Source organism: Trachymyrmex septentrionalis, unplaced genomic scaffold (genome assembly GCF_001594115.1).
Source record: "Trachymyrmex septentrionalis isolate Tsep2-gDNA-1 unplaced genomic scaffold, Tsep1.0 scaffold9, whole genome shotgun sequence".
NCBI lineage: Eukaryota > Metazoa > Arthropoda > Insecta > Hymenoptera > Formicidae > Trachymyrmex > Trachymyrmex septentrionalis.
Genome location: NW_017306091.1, coordinates 1,919,247 through 1,937,621, shown reverse-complemented (window position 1 = coordinate 1,937,621; position 18,375 = coordinate 1,919,247). Strand labels below are relative to the sequence as shown.

Here is an 18,375-nt window from a genome sequence, read left to right as displayed (position 1 = left end):
ACCAGAGAGCCTAAAGAAAAATTCTAATAATTTTATATTTATATATATATATATATATGTGTATTATGTATTGACATATCTATCTTCGCTTTGATTGCTTGCGATTAGATTTTCACGTTTAATCTCGTTATCATTGCACGTGATGACGACGTAGGGAATTTTCTCTTGGTTTCATCGAGATTGAAATATAACACAATTTTCTGTTGAGAAAAATGGATCGCCTCGCCATGATTATGAACGAATTATAATTCAATATCTTAATTAGCGAATGGACGTGTCTCTCTCGGACGAGAGCCGTATGCGAATCGAAAATCACCTACATACCTACATTTTGCAGTGAAACTATTACCGCCATGTTTGAGCATTTGATAATGCGTGAACCGATTAAAATGGAATATCAAACCCTCGTTAAAGTACACTTGCTAGCGTAAGTAGAGTGCGCTCATCGGGCCATATTATAACACCAAATGGCCCAATTTGGCAAAGGTAACGGCTTAACAAATTTTCGAACTCTGCTTAAAAGCGTAATTTACAACGGAAAACGTCTTTATTTGACGATTACTTTGGGCATCATCAAATTGCGAAGATATAATTTTCTGTCGACGTACGATATCACAAGGTTAAAATTCTTGAGATTTCGATCTCTTCTGATAATTTAATGTACTTTCAGTCATTATCTCTTTGATCAAGAATGCGTGAACCAAAATGCCTGCATGATACTTATCGCAAATAGTAGTTTCACAATATTCAATAAAATAGTTAAGATTCTTTATCGTAAAGATGACTTTCCTTTTCGCGCTACAAAATAAGAGGCAAAATCTTTCTTATAATCAATGCGATTTTGCGTCGCATTGTTATAGTGTAAAAATGGTCCTGTCACTGTTTCTTTGTTTGATTGCAGGCGACCGTATCACCAGCGTGAAAATCAGCTTCCGCAACATGGTATACGAGGATGCGTTGACGATCTTGAGCTACGCCTCACCGTACGACGTAGAGTTGGAAGTGGAGAGCGGTGGTAGCGGTTCTAAGCCGACGACGTTGCTGAAGAAGAGCGTGGGTCCGACTCCAACGAGGATCTGCCATCCTCTCTACAGGAGCCAGTCAATCCCGGAGCTGTCGCGGGGGGGTCATAAAAACGTTGCGAAACGACTCTTCATAGCCGATCCGAACGAGTCCATGGGTTCCAATTACTCAACGATGAACTCGACTCTAAAGTCTTCGAAATCGACACCGGGCAGCGGGCAGAGCCTCGAGAGGCGTCACGACGAGGCGAAGAACAATCACCATCATAAGTTTGGCATCAAGGTGCTACCAGCATTGGATGGCACCGTGCATCGTATTGAGAATCAGAATGAGCACAATACAAACCTGGAGAGAAGGCACTCGCGCAAGATGGACGCGGAGAAGCTGCTGACGAATAGGCAATCCGGGACTTTGAGTGATACTGATGAGAACAAACTCTGCAATGAACGTCTTCAGCAACGCGCAGACGGTGTCTCAGTAAAGATTACTGACGACGTTCACAGCGTCGACGTACCGGACAAAGGTAGCAAGAACGCTGACGGAGGACTTAACATACCGTCGGAGGTACCGACGGAGGTGCACAATGCTGCTATGGCAGCTCGTAGAAACCGAAAGAGCAGTTCTGAGCCCTTGAATATGCAAAAGATCAGCTCGTCCGATTCCGACAGTGCCAAGAGTCCTCAGAAGAATAAGCGGAAAGCACCGGCGCCGCCGAAGAGTACCAACGAAATCGCGATGCTATCCGCAAAGAAAGACGCCATAGATACCATCGACAGTATCGCTGATTACTCGGAGTCATTGTGTGATTACGTAAACAAAGCGCGTGAAAATACGAACGCCGCCGCGGATGCCCGAAGACACCGTCTGGAAAATCAATCGGTAAACAGACGGAATTCCGAGTCAGACACTGATAACGAAATGCAAAACAGCTTTACAATTGAATTAAATTCGGCGGATATCACAATTCATCGCACGCCTGTGCCAGAGGCAGATGACGATGAGGATGAGGATGACATGTACAGGAAAGCAGCCAGTCTGGGCGACCTGTCCAAATACGAGAACAAGACCGCGACGACCCTGGAGAGGGCACAGAGCCTTGACATGAGCGCCGACACCGGGACGAAGAAGCGCAAAGCACCGCTGCCGCCCGAAGACATCAATGAGTCCACTGAGGATCTTACGAAGCTTGATCAGATTGACACGTTTGATCGACGGAAGCTAAAGAAGTCGAATGAGTGGGGTACTTTGGAGGATGTATTTTGGGGCGAAGCTGCCACCGAAACGGAAGAGAAAACGCATGAAAAAGTACATACGAGAAAGAAAAGCAACGGCACTTTAGAGCGCTCCAAATCTGCTGTGGAAATCAAACTGAAAGAGGATGCCACTGTAACGGCGACGATGGACGACATGTCTGAGCAGAAGAAGTCCAACAATGATTCAGATCAAGAGATCACCAGCATCGAGTTATACAACCTGCCATTGAGCAAACAATTGACCGAGGAGTTTATTCGCACTGAACGGATGTTCAATCCAGACGAGGATAATTCTCTGGCCAGAATCGTGAATGATGGCCAGGTGGTGAAGAGTCCGACCCCAAGAGAAGTGGAACTCGATTTCCAGTTGGCTAATGAGAAACGATCCTCCGAGGAGAACAAGCATGAAACCGGAAACGAACCGGATAATAATTCTATGTCGGAGAAGTCGGAGGATTTCAGTCGCGCCTTGCGCTATTTCGAGTTGCACGCGGCTTCCCCAGAGCCGACAACAAAAGTCAACCTGACGCAGCTGGACGAGTGGAAGGAAGAAACAGCACCCATTAACGACGCTTCACTTTATATCGGTAGACAAGAAGTTGTAGAAGAACCTATCTTAAAAGTGACTGTAGATACGGGGTGTCGCGGTTGTGAGGATAGGTGCAGTCAACACAGCGCTGACTGCAAACGTGAGAAGTACGCTGATAGACAGCATCGCGTGATAGTGCGATCGTTCTTGGATGACAAGACAGGCTCAAAAGAAAGTACGGAGAGAGAAACAGAACGGACATCTACACCGATTCATCTACGAGTACACGCGTCCAAGTCGGAATCATCGGTCAGACTCGACAAATCTCAGGACAAGGATGAGAACGCAGAAGGTAAGAATGGCGGTACCTTTTCTACGTTCCACGCACATCGGACAAAGTTCGAACAGCAGAATACGGATAGCCAGCAACGCGACAGGTACTCGCCGATTAAAACAAAATCGCCGACCGACACTGCGTTTACTGATACGCACTTTGCCAGACGTATTGTTAATGTCTCCAACCGTGATGACGAAGAGGAAGAGGATGAATACGAATTCGGCACGAACATAACAGCAAATAACAAGAGCTTGTCCTCGCCTAAGGAAGATCGTCATAATATCAGTAGCGTTAGCGTGTCAAGCGGCGAGAATAGTGAGGATAGCGGTTTGGTCCGAGAGTCAATGGACTACAGCAATCCACAGGACACGGAAAGTCGTTCATCTTTGCCTAATACGCCTGTATCGCCAAACGCTATCCAAAAGATGACCTATGTCACAGAGATCAAGGTGTCATCCAATAGGGAAGGTGTTCGCGAGACTAACAATGAGAACGAAGAAATAACAACAGGAACTAATGGCGAATCGCGGAAACCAGCGCGACACGAGATAAAGGTGACGTCAAACGGTAAGCCTACATCTGGCAAGAAACCACCTGTGCCGCCGAGACGATCAGATATCACGAAGAGTCCGAAGGAGGACCGAACGGACAAGCAGATTGTCTACGTATCCGAGTATAAGTCCGCAGCGGGCAAAGGAGCCCAGATCTTGGACGTGCATCCAGGATCGGAAATCAAGCAGTCGGAGAACAAGAAGTTCGAACACTGGATCTTCAGATCTGACAAGGAGCAGAATCGCTGGAACCCTGGTTCTGGCCAACCACAGCCCGTGACGAACATCATGTTCTCATCTAGGGATGATACGAATTAAAATGTTCGCGACTTCCTTAAAGACGCGAACAGTAATCGGTAATTGTGTATTATTCAGTTTAGGAGAGATATTTTATTTTATAAATGTTGGAAATGAGGTTTCTTCGTGCGAAGTTTCTTTGTGAAGACGAGTAACGATTGTAGCGATTAATAAAAAAGCGATCGTATTAACGTTAAACCAAGATTGTATGAATGTTATACTAAGAACTTTGAGATAACGTCCTTTCTAAGATAACTGATTCGAGCAGATTTCGAATAGAAACAAGACTAAGTGTCGTAACAATAATCTTAAAATGAATATTTTTATATATAATATCAATTTTTTAAATCAATTTTTCTAACTCTTTTTTTTTTACATTTGGCCCCCTTTTCATTTCCAGTCTTCAATTCAGTTTGACCTCAATGAATGATCCAGATAAAAAGCGAGAACGTATCTATAAGTCTAAAAGGAGAAAATATGATTAACTTTATGTCACGTATGTGTTGATGCATTTCTTTAAGTGATACGTACTTCACATAACTTATAAAATACATACACTGTACATCTAGAAAAATTCCTTTAATGATTTTACTGAGAAGTTTTATCCTTCAGTTGGAGAAATATCTTTGTATCTGAAATGCGAATATATATGTAAGATATTAAAACTTATAGTCACAATTTTTTTAGAAGAGGGAAACTTGATATGTTGTTTCTCTGGTTCTTAACGTTTTTCGTTTAATTTGTTTTTTAATTTTCTATATGTAATTTATTTAGTATCTTAGAGTAAAAAAATCGATATATTTTTTATGTATTATCGATTTAAATATCGCTGCGCCGAAATTTAAATAACATAATAAGGTTGCTCCATATATATTTATGTCATATTTATACAGATCACTTGGAAACTCATGCACTTTAGCGTGAATCCCGATGTTTTGAAATTGATTTTAGCAAAGGATTAATTGAAAAGACATCCATTATGCCAATAATAAATACGAAATGTATCATACGAGATAATCAGTAAAGTGCTGAGAAACTACGTGCCATAAAGAATAATTATGTAATTAGAGGAAATTACTTGAGGTAGAATTGAACTGCAAATGTAAGATTTACAGATTTACTGTTTATGTCCGATTTATTATCATACGAATAAAAAATAGCGATAAACGCGATAAATGTGCATACTTTTTCCCTAATAATTGTGTCGTACATAAATGTAAGGCCAGTGTTTTAAATGTGACAGTTAGCAGCAAACTTAGCGCATTTTATAAAAGATCATGCATTTTTCATTAACTTTTATTCTTCTTAATCAAAATAATTTTTAATATCATTACAATTTGCTTACAGAATATAATGAGACACATATAATGAGAAGATACGTAATTCTAATTTATCTAAAAATTAGCAATAATCTTGTATGTATTTTACGTATACTTAATAGCCTTTTCTTTTTTTATTTTTTAATTATACTTCGTCGTACATTAATGCTAAATGTGATTATTCCATTTTTCTGAGTTGAATATCACTTTTATATTGTGCATATATTAAGTGATTCAAAATGAGATAGTCACATTTAATGCCAAATGTATAGCGAAACCGCAGTATTTTCGCACTTGTATTCTTTCAATTCTTAAAAATATTTCACGATTATTCCAGAAGAGAAGATTAAAAATCACCAATTTTATTTTTATCTTAATGTTTGCAGTCTGATAAATATTTTATTTTACTTAAATAAAAGTATTTTATATGTCGTCCTATACGTTTATTATGAGATACAAATAAATAGACAAGACGTTTGTAATCAAATAATAGACCGTGTAATAATAGATCGCGTAGCATGTAAGCGAAATAATGTAAATCTGGGACTTTGTAATGACTTGTTTATTAATGTACTAACATTTGCGTAACTCATAATTTTACGTCTAATATTATTCACGTCTAATATTATTCAGTATTGTGTTAATATCGTCCTTGTGAGATACAAAGTAAATGCTAATTAATAAAATATTTCGCATAATTATATTATTCGCTTCAAACGTCGATGTTCAAACAAATATTGAACACTTTGAAAATCTTAATTTCAATAGTTTGTAAAAAAGAGCGTTTTTTTTGTTATGTAATCAGAATATTTGTTTGATATCGCATTTTTTTTTGTTATTCGACGTTCTCCGAAAAGACAACAAAAATTCTAAAATATACTAGATTTACTACAACGCGCAATTGACATTGATCAAGATACAAATGTTTTACTGTGTGCGAATTTAGTATTATCATATTAGAAATGTTATTGTTAACTGATGCAAGTTAGTCATCGAGTCTTTCTGTGTACTTTAAATATAATTGTGTAATATAATTTATTTCAAGACTAACATGTTAGTAACATACGCTATTGTCTATAATTTGTTAGTAACAAATGTATAAAGTTTTAATGAATAAAAGTGTATATTTTTAGACATACCGATATTGTAAAAATATATTTTTTTATGTGATAGATGCTTGTGTGAAGAGATAAAAATTGTTTTCGTTCATTACGATTATATCGCACTTTTCAAATACTCCGCATCACGTTAAAAATATATAGACCTCATAATCTAATCAAATCTAATAAATAGAGAAGAGCTAAGTAAGCACCTTTTTTTCAATTGTAATTTTCAATAACAAAAAAAAAACGATTTTAGTCAAATGATTATTACCGTTTTATAGAGTGATGACATAATCATAGTATCTGACGAGATATTAAAAATTGTCAATCCTGGACAAATTTTTGGTATAAAAAGGACCCCAAGGGCCCGGAGGTAATTGAAGAACGCTGACATTATCGACAATTGATATTAATTTGCTATTATTAATATAAATTAGTTAATACATTATCAAATTCATGATTTTTTATTACATAAATGCTCCATAAAAAAATATGGATACTTGTAAAGCTATAATATATTGCCGAAAAATTACAATTTTTTTCTCTGCAGTTATCATCTCTATTGATAATCAAATTTTGAGGACATTAAAATCACGATTTTAAAGAAAAATTGAGTATTATTGATTTTTAAATGCATATACACCGATTAACACATCTACAAAAGTAATAAATCACAAAAATTAGTACAATAATATCAGTTTTTTACTTTTAGTTACTTCAATCTTAACAAGGATGCAAACTTCCATAAGGATGTCGGTTTGTAATAGTATCTCGTCGGTGATTACGAGCACACTTTATTCATTTGCATCGTGAACATAACGCGATATCTAAATTAATTTAAACTTTGTTGGTAAAGAAAACACATAAGATCATCTAGAATATAAATTGGGAACTCATAAGATATATTTTTGCCACTCAAAATTCAAATGCCAGTTTAACTGGAATTTGTTTAACAAATCCCGGGGCCTTGTTCTGTAATTTTTACATATCGTTGCGCAGTTTTTTTTATAAAATCTGTACAACAATACTATCGTTAAGAGTAGACAGAATAGGCTGATCTCTAATTTTATACAGTTTCATTGATAAAAAAGAAATTGGCAGAATAGGTTTGCAGCTGCAATTATATTGTCAATATCACACTTAAATATTACTGTTTTATATAATATATGTATTAACAATTTGTATCATGTGCGCTTGTACAGGTCTCATGAGATAAATTATTAAAAAACATGGTATGTATATATGTAAATATTTTATTAAATATATATACGCATTAATTTTTTATGCGCACACTGTCCTTAATTATTTTTTTTCTTTTATTTTTAGTAATTATTTATATCATATATAAATTATCGTGTAAAAAATTAAATACATTTATTTAATAATATAAATACAATTATATAAAGAGAATATCCTTTGTTAATTTAGTGGAATGTCAATACTCAGGGTAAACAAAAAGAAGAAAACAGAAGTAAATTTAAAACTGAGGATTAGAATAGTGAGATGAATAGTGTCAGATATTGTATATAGAAAGGAACACACAAGTGAACGGATAAAATCATCATGTCACTAACGGAGATTAAATTTTTGGATAAGAGTGAAGGATACTATTGTACAATTCGCAGTCGTCTGAATACTGCAACATATTATAAGAATTCAGAAAATATGTAATTTTTATATGGATAACAGATATGTGAATATAAATTTAAATATTAAACTTTACATTAAAATTAATTCTTTAAATATAAAAACAATTATTATGTAGCAGACTGTTTATAATTCTTTGTACTCATGAGTTTTTTACCACACATAGAGCATATAGCTTTCTTATATGCACACGACTGACAATAATGGGATCCCACCTGATGGACTTTCTGCCTACATATTCTACAGATCTCAAATTTCGTGGTGTATGGATTGAATCGTGCCTTTCCTGCAGAAAGAGCTTTGTTCTCTCCAACTTTACGTCCTCCGCTCTCCGTTGTGTTCCTTGCACCTGTTTTCCAGGGATCCGGGGTAATAACTTTGCCCAATTTCTTTTCACATTTTTCACAAACCATGTTGAGATTCGTTATTTAGAATAAAACTACACAAATACCTGAAAATTGTGTATTGTATCATGAAGTACAATATATAAAAATAAATTATTTTTACATCAAAGACAAAGTTATATTATGTACCTTAAGCTTAAGTTGTAATCCTTTTTCAAAAGGTTTCCCACTTCTTCGTGCAATATCGTAAATCTTTTCATCAAAGTAAAAAAAATATTGCAAATGATCTAAAAATAATTACATATTAAATAATAAGTATATAAAGATGAATTTTATTTTTACATAATATCAAAAAAGATTATATTATATAAATTGTCATCCTTTATTAAATCAATTTTTACTTGCTCAGTTTTGCTACGTATCATGTATCTTTCATTAGAATAAAATAACGAAAACTAAATATACATTTAAAAATAATTGAATAAATAAAACATCAAATGGATATAAATAATATATATAAAAATGAATAATTTTTAATCAAAAGTATAATTATGTTATATTATTATATTCTTATTATATACGTACGTTGAATTTTTAGGTTATAATTCTCTTCACAAGTTAATATTTACTTCTTCAACACTCGCATGTACAATATCATAAATTTTTTTATCAAAATATCAATTTCTTCAGTATTGAAGCTTCCTAAATTACGTTATTGAAAAAATTCCTAGAGGAATTCAACTGCGTAACGACGGATAATGAAAAACGATGAAAACAATCATCATTCCGAGCGTTTCCGACAATATCCGAACAATCCGCGAACATTTCCGAGCACTCTTCTTCCTTAGGAAGAATATAAAATAGGGATGTATCGAATATTCAATGTTATTTGATACTTTTTATTATCCGATCGGATAATCGGATATCATTAGTATCTAATAAGATATCCGGCTAAAATTTTATGTTGCCGGATATATTATTGGACAGCTTCAAGTTATATTTTATATTTTATAAACTTTACGACACACGTGTGAATATATTTGTTCTCAACTTTACATCCATATATTCGTAGGCATCGACGAGATACTATTAAAGACCGATATCCTTACGGGAGTTCGCGTCCTTGTGAATTAGTAATTAAGAGTTAAAAACTGTGATAATATTGTACTAATTTTATGATTTATTAGTTTAGTAGATGTATTTATGCATTTAGAACTCAATAATACTCGATTTTTCTTTAAAATTGTGATTTCAGTACTATTGTGAAAGTTTTATCAACACAAATGATAACTGCAGAGAAAAAAATTGTAATTTTTCTGCAATATATAAGATATTACAGCTTTACAAGAGTATACATATTTATTTATGGAACATTTACGTAATAAAAAATTATGAATTTTATCATGTATGAGCCAAATATTTCTTGTTAATAATAGCAAATTTATATCAATTGTCGATAATGTCAGCGTTCTTTAATTACCTCCGGGCTCTTGGGGCCCTTTTTATACCGCCGAAAATTTGCCCAGGGTTGACGGTCTTTAATAGTATCTCGTCGGTGGTTGCATAATACGCATAATGTATCATTTTATCCTTGTTTAGCAGAGTGCAAAACAAGAATAATCTGATACATCATGCGCATTATACGTGCAACGGAATGAGGCTTAGATGAAATATAATTCTAATGGGCGTATGAAATATTACATTGTGGCTTTTTAAGAAATATTGATGTTCAAGGTTACAAAACTTATATACGATATTAATCCAGATAACAAAATGTTCATGTATGAATATAAATATGTATCTACAAACATAAAGATGTATAAATAATCATAAATATATTTATATATGAAATATGTCCATACATATGCTCGTACATCTTTCTTTTTTTTTTTGTAAAATTACTTTTTTGTATAATTACTTTTTAGTGCAGGCGACCTCTGGCATGATAGATAGACCAGTGCGTTGTCTGCTGTCACGCTCACACTCTTAATAAAATACATCTATTGTTATTAGAATTATACAATTTATACATTTGTATTAAATATTTTTGAATCTAAAACATTTATATTAAATCAATTTTTAAAATTATTAAATAATTATTCTAAACGCAATGATATCAACACCAAATTGTTTTATTTTTTTTTTTTTTTAAAGTACATCTGCAATCAAATTAAATGAGGAATTTGAGAAAATGCAAATGAGAATATTGCTAGCAAAAGTTCAGCCAGTTTTAAAAAAACCATGCGGGACAGCGATGAAAATTATTATTCAAAATTTGCTATATATGATGAAAACCTACAAATAGCATTTTATGCAGATATGTAATGGCATTTGAAAAATGTTACGAAAAATATAACACAATGCAGCATACCTGTTAGCAGTCTAGGTCTCTATAATCAAAGCTTTTGACTATATATTTATTCGTATATTTATGTGTATATGTCATACTAATTGTAAAGGAAGGCTATGAATACGGGCATAAAAGTATTATTTAAAAATATTATCTTATTTTTTCAAGGAAACATATTGAAATATCATTTCGTGCGTATTTCAATCATGACAACGCATGCGCATGTTGTGTGTATAGAGCATGCTCGAGCTCGCGACGCTTTTGTCGCTGCTTTTTGCTCGATATGATAGATTTACTAACCTATAGTCGTCAACTTTAACGATTAATATCTCGATTCGCGGGCCAGAGCGAAAGTTTTTTTCTATCAGATTCGGTCATGCAAAAACGTATCGAATGAGCCTAATTTTATCAGTAGTGGACATAAGGTAGCTCAACTCGATTATTACCTAGGCCGTGGTCCAAGTCATGCTGACAACGCTCATGAGCATTGTTTGTCTTCGTTTAACATTTCGACAAACAACAAGGATGAAATGATTTTTAAGCGTTGTGAACGTGAATCGAACCGCGGCCTTAAATGCCCCATCTAATCCGCAGCCGCTTTTTTCGTATGTCAAAAATTATATTTTCACGCACAATCTTGTCGAGCCATGTCGGACGCTTTTGAAGAGATACAAGCGATTAAGATAAAGAGAAACAGTTATCGTGAGAAACTACAGAAGAGGAAACGTGAGAGACATGAATTGTATACCCTCACTTCTACGTCGGCTTCATCCACCCTGACAGCAGAGTCGGCGTGTCCTGGTAATAAGTCTATAATGTTACGATTATATTACCGTTAACATTTGTTATGTGCGATAAGAAAGAATTTGTTCAACTTTAATGTCCCTGTTACAGATTCTAATGCATCTTCACGTTCGGATCATAGCGAATATGAAAGAGACGTACTTTGTATCTTACACGAGTCCTTACCTAATCTACCAATAACATCCGCAGACTTAATAGATCAGCTACGTAAAAATCTTAATGCTGATGTATCTTCTTCGGACATCCACAAGATTTTGGAGAAGCTGGCTGCACAAGATATAGTTAAGTTAGTATAGTGAGACTCGTATAACATCCTGATACCATTTTGTTAGTGCATGATACATTTAATATAAGAAGTACTTTATGCACGTTTTTAGGATCAAAGAAGTTACAGAAAATGGAGTATTTGGATATACAGTATTGTCGGTAACAGAATCCCAATCGTCGTGTCAGTCCCAGTCTGATGACACAGAGAATGCCGAAAGCATAGAAATGTCCATGTCTGAATTAAATGACCATGTGCCTCCAGAGAAACAAGTGAAAGTTGACAAGAAAAATACCGAGGATATCATGTCTCTAATTTCGATGCCGACGATTAGAGAAAAGGAGAGTAAGAAGGTCGGTGAACAGATCCTGGATCTGCTGTCAAAGCAGACTTCTAAAGAAAAATCACTGGCAGAACGATTTCGCTCTCAAGGAGGAGCTCAAGTCATGGAATTCTGTCCACATGGTACAAAAGTAGATTGTATGAAATTGAATGGTGGTCCGGGATTCGCAGAAAAATGTAAAAAGCTGCATTTTAAAAAGATCATACAGAGTCACACAGATGAATCTTTGGGAGACTGTAGTTTTCTCAATACCTGCTTCCACATGGACACATGCAAGTAAGGACGTGAAAAATACTGCCATTTATCAATATATAGTTAAATTTGTTTCTTGATAGTTAATTATAATTCGAATTTAACTAAGTTAATCCATAAAAGATATTCTAGATAAATCATACATATTCAGCTTTCTCTACTTTTAAAGGTGCAGTTTCATGCAGTGAAATTGTATCTTAAGCCAAAAAAAATTTAGAGTTAAAAATGTCAATTTTTTTAATTTTTACAGATATGTTCATTATGAGGTAGATGGTCCTACAGCACAACTAAAAGAAATCAATGACTCCGATAGTCCGAGCAATACCACTTCTAACAAGACGTTGAATCTAGATAGCAAGAATGGTAGCAGTAGCAGTAGTAACGTAGGTAGCGAGTTGACTCTATATCCACCACAATGGATCCAGTGCGATTTACGTTACCTCGACATGACTGTTCTTGGCAAGTTTGCTGTGATTATGGCCGATCCACCATGGGATATTCATATGGAATTACCTTATGGCACTATGTCAGACGATGAGATGAGACAATTGGGAATCCCAGCACTTCAGGATGAAGGACTCTTATTTCTTTGGGTGACTGGCAGAGCTATGGAGCTGGGAAGAGAGTGTCTGCAGCTATGGGGTTACGAGAGGGTTGACGAAATCATTTGGGTGAAGACCAATCAGTTGCAAAGGATAATACGGACTGGTAGAACAGGTCATTGGCTGAATCATGGCAAGGAACATTGTCTGGTCGGCATGAAGGGTAATCCTCGTATCAATCGAGGATTGGACAGTGATGTGATTGTCGCTGAGGTTCGTGCTACTAGCCACAAACCCGACGAGATCTATGGCATCATCGAGCGAATGAGTCCCGGTACCAGGAAAATTGAATTGTTTGGTCGGCCGCATAATGTACAGCCCAATTGGATTACGTTGGGCAATCAGGTGGATGGTGTTCATTTAATTGATCCGCAACTTATTAAGGCCTTTAAAAAACGTTATCCCGACGGAAATTCGATGAAGCCTACCAAACCATAAAATTTCTTCGTCCGATAAAAAACAGAATTAATGATGTAATTAAATTTCCAAAGAATTCAAAATGTTAAGTATCAATTTTAAGAAAATTTAGATCAAGTTTTTTAAAAAGATGGTTTATATTTCTTCGCCTCTATTAAGTACAATGTTTGAATTTGCTGAGTATCTATCGAATTTTTCAAATTTTTTTAAAAGTTCGATAAATCGATTAAAATTTTTATAAATAGACATTTATCAATATAAATTAAAGCCACTTCACGTTTTGTTAATTTATTGCAAAAAATGTGTATATATCCCATCTACCATTTAAATATATGCTAATACAAAATGAACGCATATAACTATAAATATAAAAGACTGATTTTCCGTGAATATGTTGAGATAGATGATAACATTTGTACATATATATTACATTATTTTTAAACCATGCTTTATTTAGCATGATATGTATACACACACGTGTAAGTTCTTCCTTAATAAAATTATCGATATTAATGCGGATTAAATCCTGAAGCTAAAATCAACTTCTATAAGTATAAGTTAATTCATATTACCATAAGATTGCAGATTGTAAATGTAATGTTACTGCTTCCTGTTATTTACGTATAAATACGAGTATATTCAATCTTTCTAAATTTATATCGCTGTTATGTTGAAATGTGTAATATATTATTTAAAAAATTTTTAGTTATTGACAATTTTTAAGTAAAAAAATTAATCACTTGAAAGATTGCAACGTAGATAAAAATATGTAATTATCGTATATATTAATTCATCATTTTTGTACTAATTGATCGGAATCGTTTTATCATTTTTGTACAATACATCAATTCTTCTTATTGAAAAGATAAAAGCTGCCGAATGTGAGTTTTCACTATATATAGCCAATACTGTTGCGTTTTTGCTTAAGTAGACTCTTCCTTATGGAAAAAGAAAATAGATTGTCATTTATACTGCTTGTGGAAGTTCTCCTGGATATCGACGTTCTCGCGACACAATTATTTGACTTTGTCGTTAACTCTGTGTTGTCCAACAAGTTTTCCTTGTCTTCAGTATTGAATACTTTATCTGGAATGCATATTCTAGAGTGTATCTTGTTGAATGAATCAACCCAGTGTCTTTTTTTGTGCCCGTCTTCCATTATGAAAGAAAATTCTCCAATCTTGAAGCAAATTTCTGCGATATTTTTATCTTCCACTTGCACACACATCTGTTCCTTGGGTATGATAGGAAATGATGCGTTGTACTTTTTGTTAACGCGCCGCGTAGGGCGAGTTATCACGAAACAAGTGTCGAAAAGAAAGCAATGATATTTCTGCAAACAAATGATAATTTGTGTCAAAAAACCTACTGAAATAAAATTTATATATACGTTATCTCTTGTATTAAAATTGAAATTAAACTTACTATTCCACGTGTATCCTTAAGTTGACCCTCAGTAATCAACTCTGTGGCGTTGGCGATGCATTTTTCAGGATCATGTTCAATCTTCGCATTTATTTTTGATTGAGCAAGCTTGCACTCGGCATTGCCCATGATAAAATCGATGTTCTTCAGCAAATCGGAGAATATGTTACTCGCCTCTTTCAATGGCAAATGATCTGCGTCAGCAGCAGGCGTATATTTTAAGATCTCCTTTATTAACAGTGGATACTTCACGATCCTTGAACGTGGCACATCCAAATAGGTCCACAGATCGACGGAATGTGGTGATTCTAGGCGCTTCTTTAAAAATGACTGAAATCTCTTATTGGTAAATCTCTTCTCCTCCAATAAATGCCTTGCCCAAACTAATGTTCTGCATCTTTCCAAATATGGTTTTTTTAATGTCGACAGCTGTGAACAGAATGAAATTAATGTCATACATGATGCACAGTGAGATATATCTCTGTATGAAAACGACGGACTTGTAATTGATGATTCTCGGTTCGATCTCTCATTCCGTAATCCATGTAAGTTAAGGATAGGAAAGGAGACCGACCCTGGTAGAAATCTCACACACACATAAGCCTTTCTAATTAGCAATTGTGCAAATGGCTAACCCCACGTTAAAAAACTTATGCTCATTTCTACCAATATAGTTTAACTTTAATTTTTCCAACAATTAGAAAAAATGAAGAATAAGTTAATTAAATTTAGTCCATATTAGTGGAAACAGCTATTATTGTTAATTTTTCAGAATTTCTACATTAAAAAAATAAATTTCAAAATTTGTCACAATTTTTTATAACTTTTATAAAATTTCTTAGATTTTTTACATAAATTAGAACACTTCAGATTTTATAAAATTTATATACATGAAATACAAATCGAATATAAAATAAATTCTAAAGTCTTCTATTTTCTCATTCCATAATTTCCAAAGAAAACTTATTATAAAACTTGAGAAAATTTGAAGAATATTCTTATAATCTTCATAAATTTAAAATTGAAAAATTTTGTTAAAATATGAGATCATATTAAAACTTTTTTCACCAAAATTTTCTTTATGTCTTTTGTATATAACAAGTATATATTTTTCTTTTTACTCACGAGTAAACTAAATGTTCAAGAAGAAGATCGAGTCTTTAGAATAAACTAAGACCTACCCCTAATATTATAGAGCCAGTGTTGATTAATTGACTGATGACGCATAGTGAAATGTATTGATAAAAGAAAATTAACTAACCCAATTTAATAGCGTCGGTCCCACGGTCTTTGTGAATCCGTATCTATCCCGTAATTTGAACAATTCATCTCTCAAGTTACTGTGTATTTCAATGAGATTTATGAGATCGCCAAAAAGCGTAGATAACTCTTCGGATGTAAAGATTTCAGTGGCTGACATCGGTTCATAGTAATAGTTTCTTAGCATATAGAGCTCATTTAATAATACATTTTCGCCGCAGTATAACTCATAAATGGCCTCTTGCCGTCTGATCTCACTTCGACTTAATATGCTGTTCAATCGCTCGTCGCCGCGTGGCTGCGCGATGTCTGACATCCAACTCCTGATTGTCAAACTGTTACAGCTCTCAGTAGCACTATTCAATCTGAAATTAAGACATGGTTTATTTTAAGAGAATTTTTCTCATAAGTCAAAATATTTAATAGCGAATTCGATCAAATGCATTATACTAGATTATACTTAAAGCTGCTGTACATGAAATAACACTAAATGTAAAAGTGTATAGATATTTAAAACGATTAAATTCTTAATAAAGATATTATGTTATAAAAATATTATGTTTAACAGATTATATTGGATGAGAATAAAAGTTTATAGCGCTACTTCATTTGTATCATGTACACATGTCTTTTTAAATTTGATAATTATATCATTTAATAGAGCAAAATTTCTGCTTTAAAAATATATTTTTTTAAATGGCGTTATGAGAGAAAAGTCAAAATGCTCCTTTTATTTAATCCACGATAACTCAGTGATAAAAAATCTTAAAAACATTTAAAAAAAAAAGATTTTGTTAGGAAAACTTTAAGCTTTTATGTTAGAAAATCGAAAATTTTTACAAGTTTTTTAAAGCACGTAATAAGTCCACAAAGTGGAAAAAATTTTTCATTTTGTCAGCTTATAGTTTTCTATATGTAAAAATTACCAAACTTACAGAAACTCAAAAAACATAATAATCTTTTGAAAGTAGAAATTTAAAGATAAAAATCTTTTTTTAAATTTAAATTTCATTTTAACCAAGTTTGAATGTTGAAATTCATGAAAGCTACCAACATTTGTTTCAATCCAATAAATATATTACTTTATTGTTGAAGTTGATTATGTTATGCCATTGCAATCAGATATTTTAGGTAAAGCAGCCTTAATATGTAAAGTGCACTAACACTATCCAGTGCAGAGTGACTGAATTCACCATAAGTTACTCTTAAACAATTACTTTTTACGTAACGTTCTCGTGTCTGCTTCATCCTCAATGATAGACAGGTCCGAGGAGTTTGGTTGGATCGTGAAGGATCTATGTAGAGTGTTTCCTGATTTACTCGATGTGGAAGAAGAAAATATGCTGCTGGCAACCTCCGTGATTCTACGACGTTTCTTCTTCTTACTCATGTCAGAATCCATGGATATGTCCATCGAGCTGACGCTTATCGCATCGCTCTTCAGCCGTTTTCTCGGTCTCTGTATTTTAGCGTTTAGACGTCAAGTGTAATATCAATGACAGCAACAATCTCATTATCGTCTGACACAATTCGAGTAAAACTGTAATAAACACCTGTACCGCGACGTGTATATATGTGACACCGGTGTCATGCTAATCGTGACGATTGAAAAATTGAAGAAGAAAACATACTGTCCCGTTGACATTAATGACATTGATATTCGAATGTCGGTTACACTCACAGCCGGTCGCGGGAGGCGTCGTTTCGCGGAGGAACAAATGGATGTACTCACCAGCCAAAACCTTTTTCGTGGTTCCTGGAACGTATCCTTGATCGTCGTGTTACACTCATCGTCCATGATGTCAATTGTCTAGAAAAAAAGAGAAAAAACTCGAAATTTCACAGTACAACTCCTCGGAACTACACGCACTAATTGTATCCGATTTCATGAATTGGCTAGGCGGTTGTACTGTTGTAGCGGCCTCATTTACACTTCACGCTTCTACACCTACACCTTTTATTATTATTGTCATTTGTAAAAATAAATATTTTAGAAAATTAATTTATTGTAATATTATCATAGTGACAAAATCAATATTGATTTTTATTATATTATAATACAATTTTTTCGTATTAGATACAGAAAACATCCTAGGTCTGTTTTCTGTGACTGAACTGTCTATATATTTTAATTTTCCTCTCTTTCTCTCTCTCTTTCCAATGTCTAGTTGCATATTCTATCTCGTAGTAGGTGCAGAAAGTGTAATACAGTACAGATACAAAGAACAGATTACTTGCAAATTTCAAAATATTC

The 18,375-nt window shown here is 34.1% G+C and overlaps 4 protein-coding genes across 5 annotated transcripts in view; 2 read left to right on the top strand and 2 right to left on the bottom strand.

Moving 5' to 3' along the window:
- LOC108755645 overlaps positions 1-4,679 on the top strand; it is a 38,077-nt gene extending 33,398 nt beyond the window's left edge. Inside the window, exon 4 of the mRNA XM_018498764.1 lies at positions 902-4,679. Within this exon, the coding sequence (XP_018354266.1) occupies positions 902-4,011 (3,110 nt within the window). The 3' untranslated portion in view covers positions 4,012-4,679. The remainder of the gene's footprint in view (positions 1-901) is intronic.
- Positions 4,680-8,169: 3,490 nt separating this feature from the next.
- On the bottom strand, positions 8,170-9,213 carry LOC108755687 (cysteine-rich PDZ-binding protein). Its single transcript, XM_018498844.1, has 3 exons — positions 8,989-9,213; positions 8,593-8,690; positions 8,170-8,510 (listed from the first exon to the last, which is right to left on the bottom strand). Exon 3 carries the CDS (start codon positions 8,470-8,472, stop codon positions 8,170-8,172), a length of 303 nt encoding a protein of 100 aa, XP_018354346.1. The 5' UTR covers positions 8,473-8,510; positions 8,593-8,690; positions 8,989-9,213.
- Positions 9,214-10,876: 1,663 nt separating this feature from the next.
- Positions 10,877-13,611, top strand: LOC108755660 (N6-adenosine-methyltransferase subunit METTL3). Of its 2 annotated transcripts, XM_018498795.1 has the most exons (5): positions 10,877-10,887; positions 11,348-11,554; positions 11,648-11,843; positions 11,935-12,441; positions 12,668-13,611. In XM_018498795.1, exons 2-5 carry the CDS (start codon positions 11,401-11,403, stop codon positions 13,455-13,457), a joined length of 1,647 nt encoding a protein of 548 aa, XP_018354297.1. In that variant the 5' UTR covers positions 10,877-10,887; positions 11,348-11,400; the 3' UTR covers positions 13,458-13,611. The 2 variants fall into 2 exon arrangements, with proteins under 2 accessions (XP_018354297.1, XP_018354296.1); XM_018498794.1 differs by lacking the exon at positions 10,877-10,887 and having other exon boundaries at positions 10,936-11,554.
- Positions 13,612-14,243: 632 nt separating this feature from the next.
- LOC108755665 (rho guanine nucleotide exchange factor 3-like) overlaps positions 14,244-18,375 on the bottom strand; it is a 4,911-nt gene continuing 779 nt past the window's right edge. The window contains exons 2-6 of the mRNA XM_018498804.1: positions 17,854-17,931; positions 17,339-17,580; positions 16,123-16,486; positions 14,862-15,290; positions 14,244-14,769 (exon numbers count right to left, since the gene is read on the bottom strand). Coding sequence (XP_018354306.1) covers positions 14,329-14,769; positions 14,862-15,290; positions 16,123-16,486; positions 17,339-17,580; positions 17,854-17,919 — 1,542 coding nt within the window. The 5' untranslated portion in view covers positions 17,920-17,931 and the 3' untranslated portion in view covers positions 14,244-14,328. The remainder of the gene's footprint in view (positions 14,770-14,861; positions 15,291-16,122; positions 16,487-17,338; positions 17,581-17,853; positions 17,932-18,375) is intronic.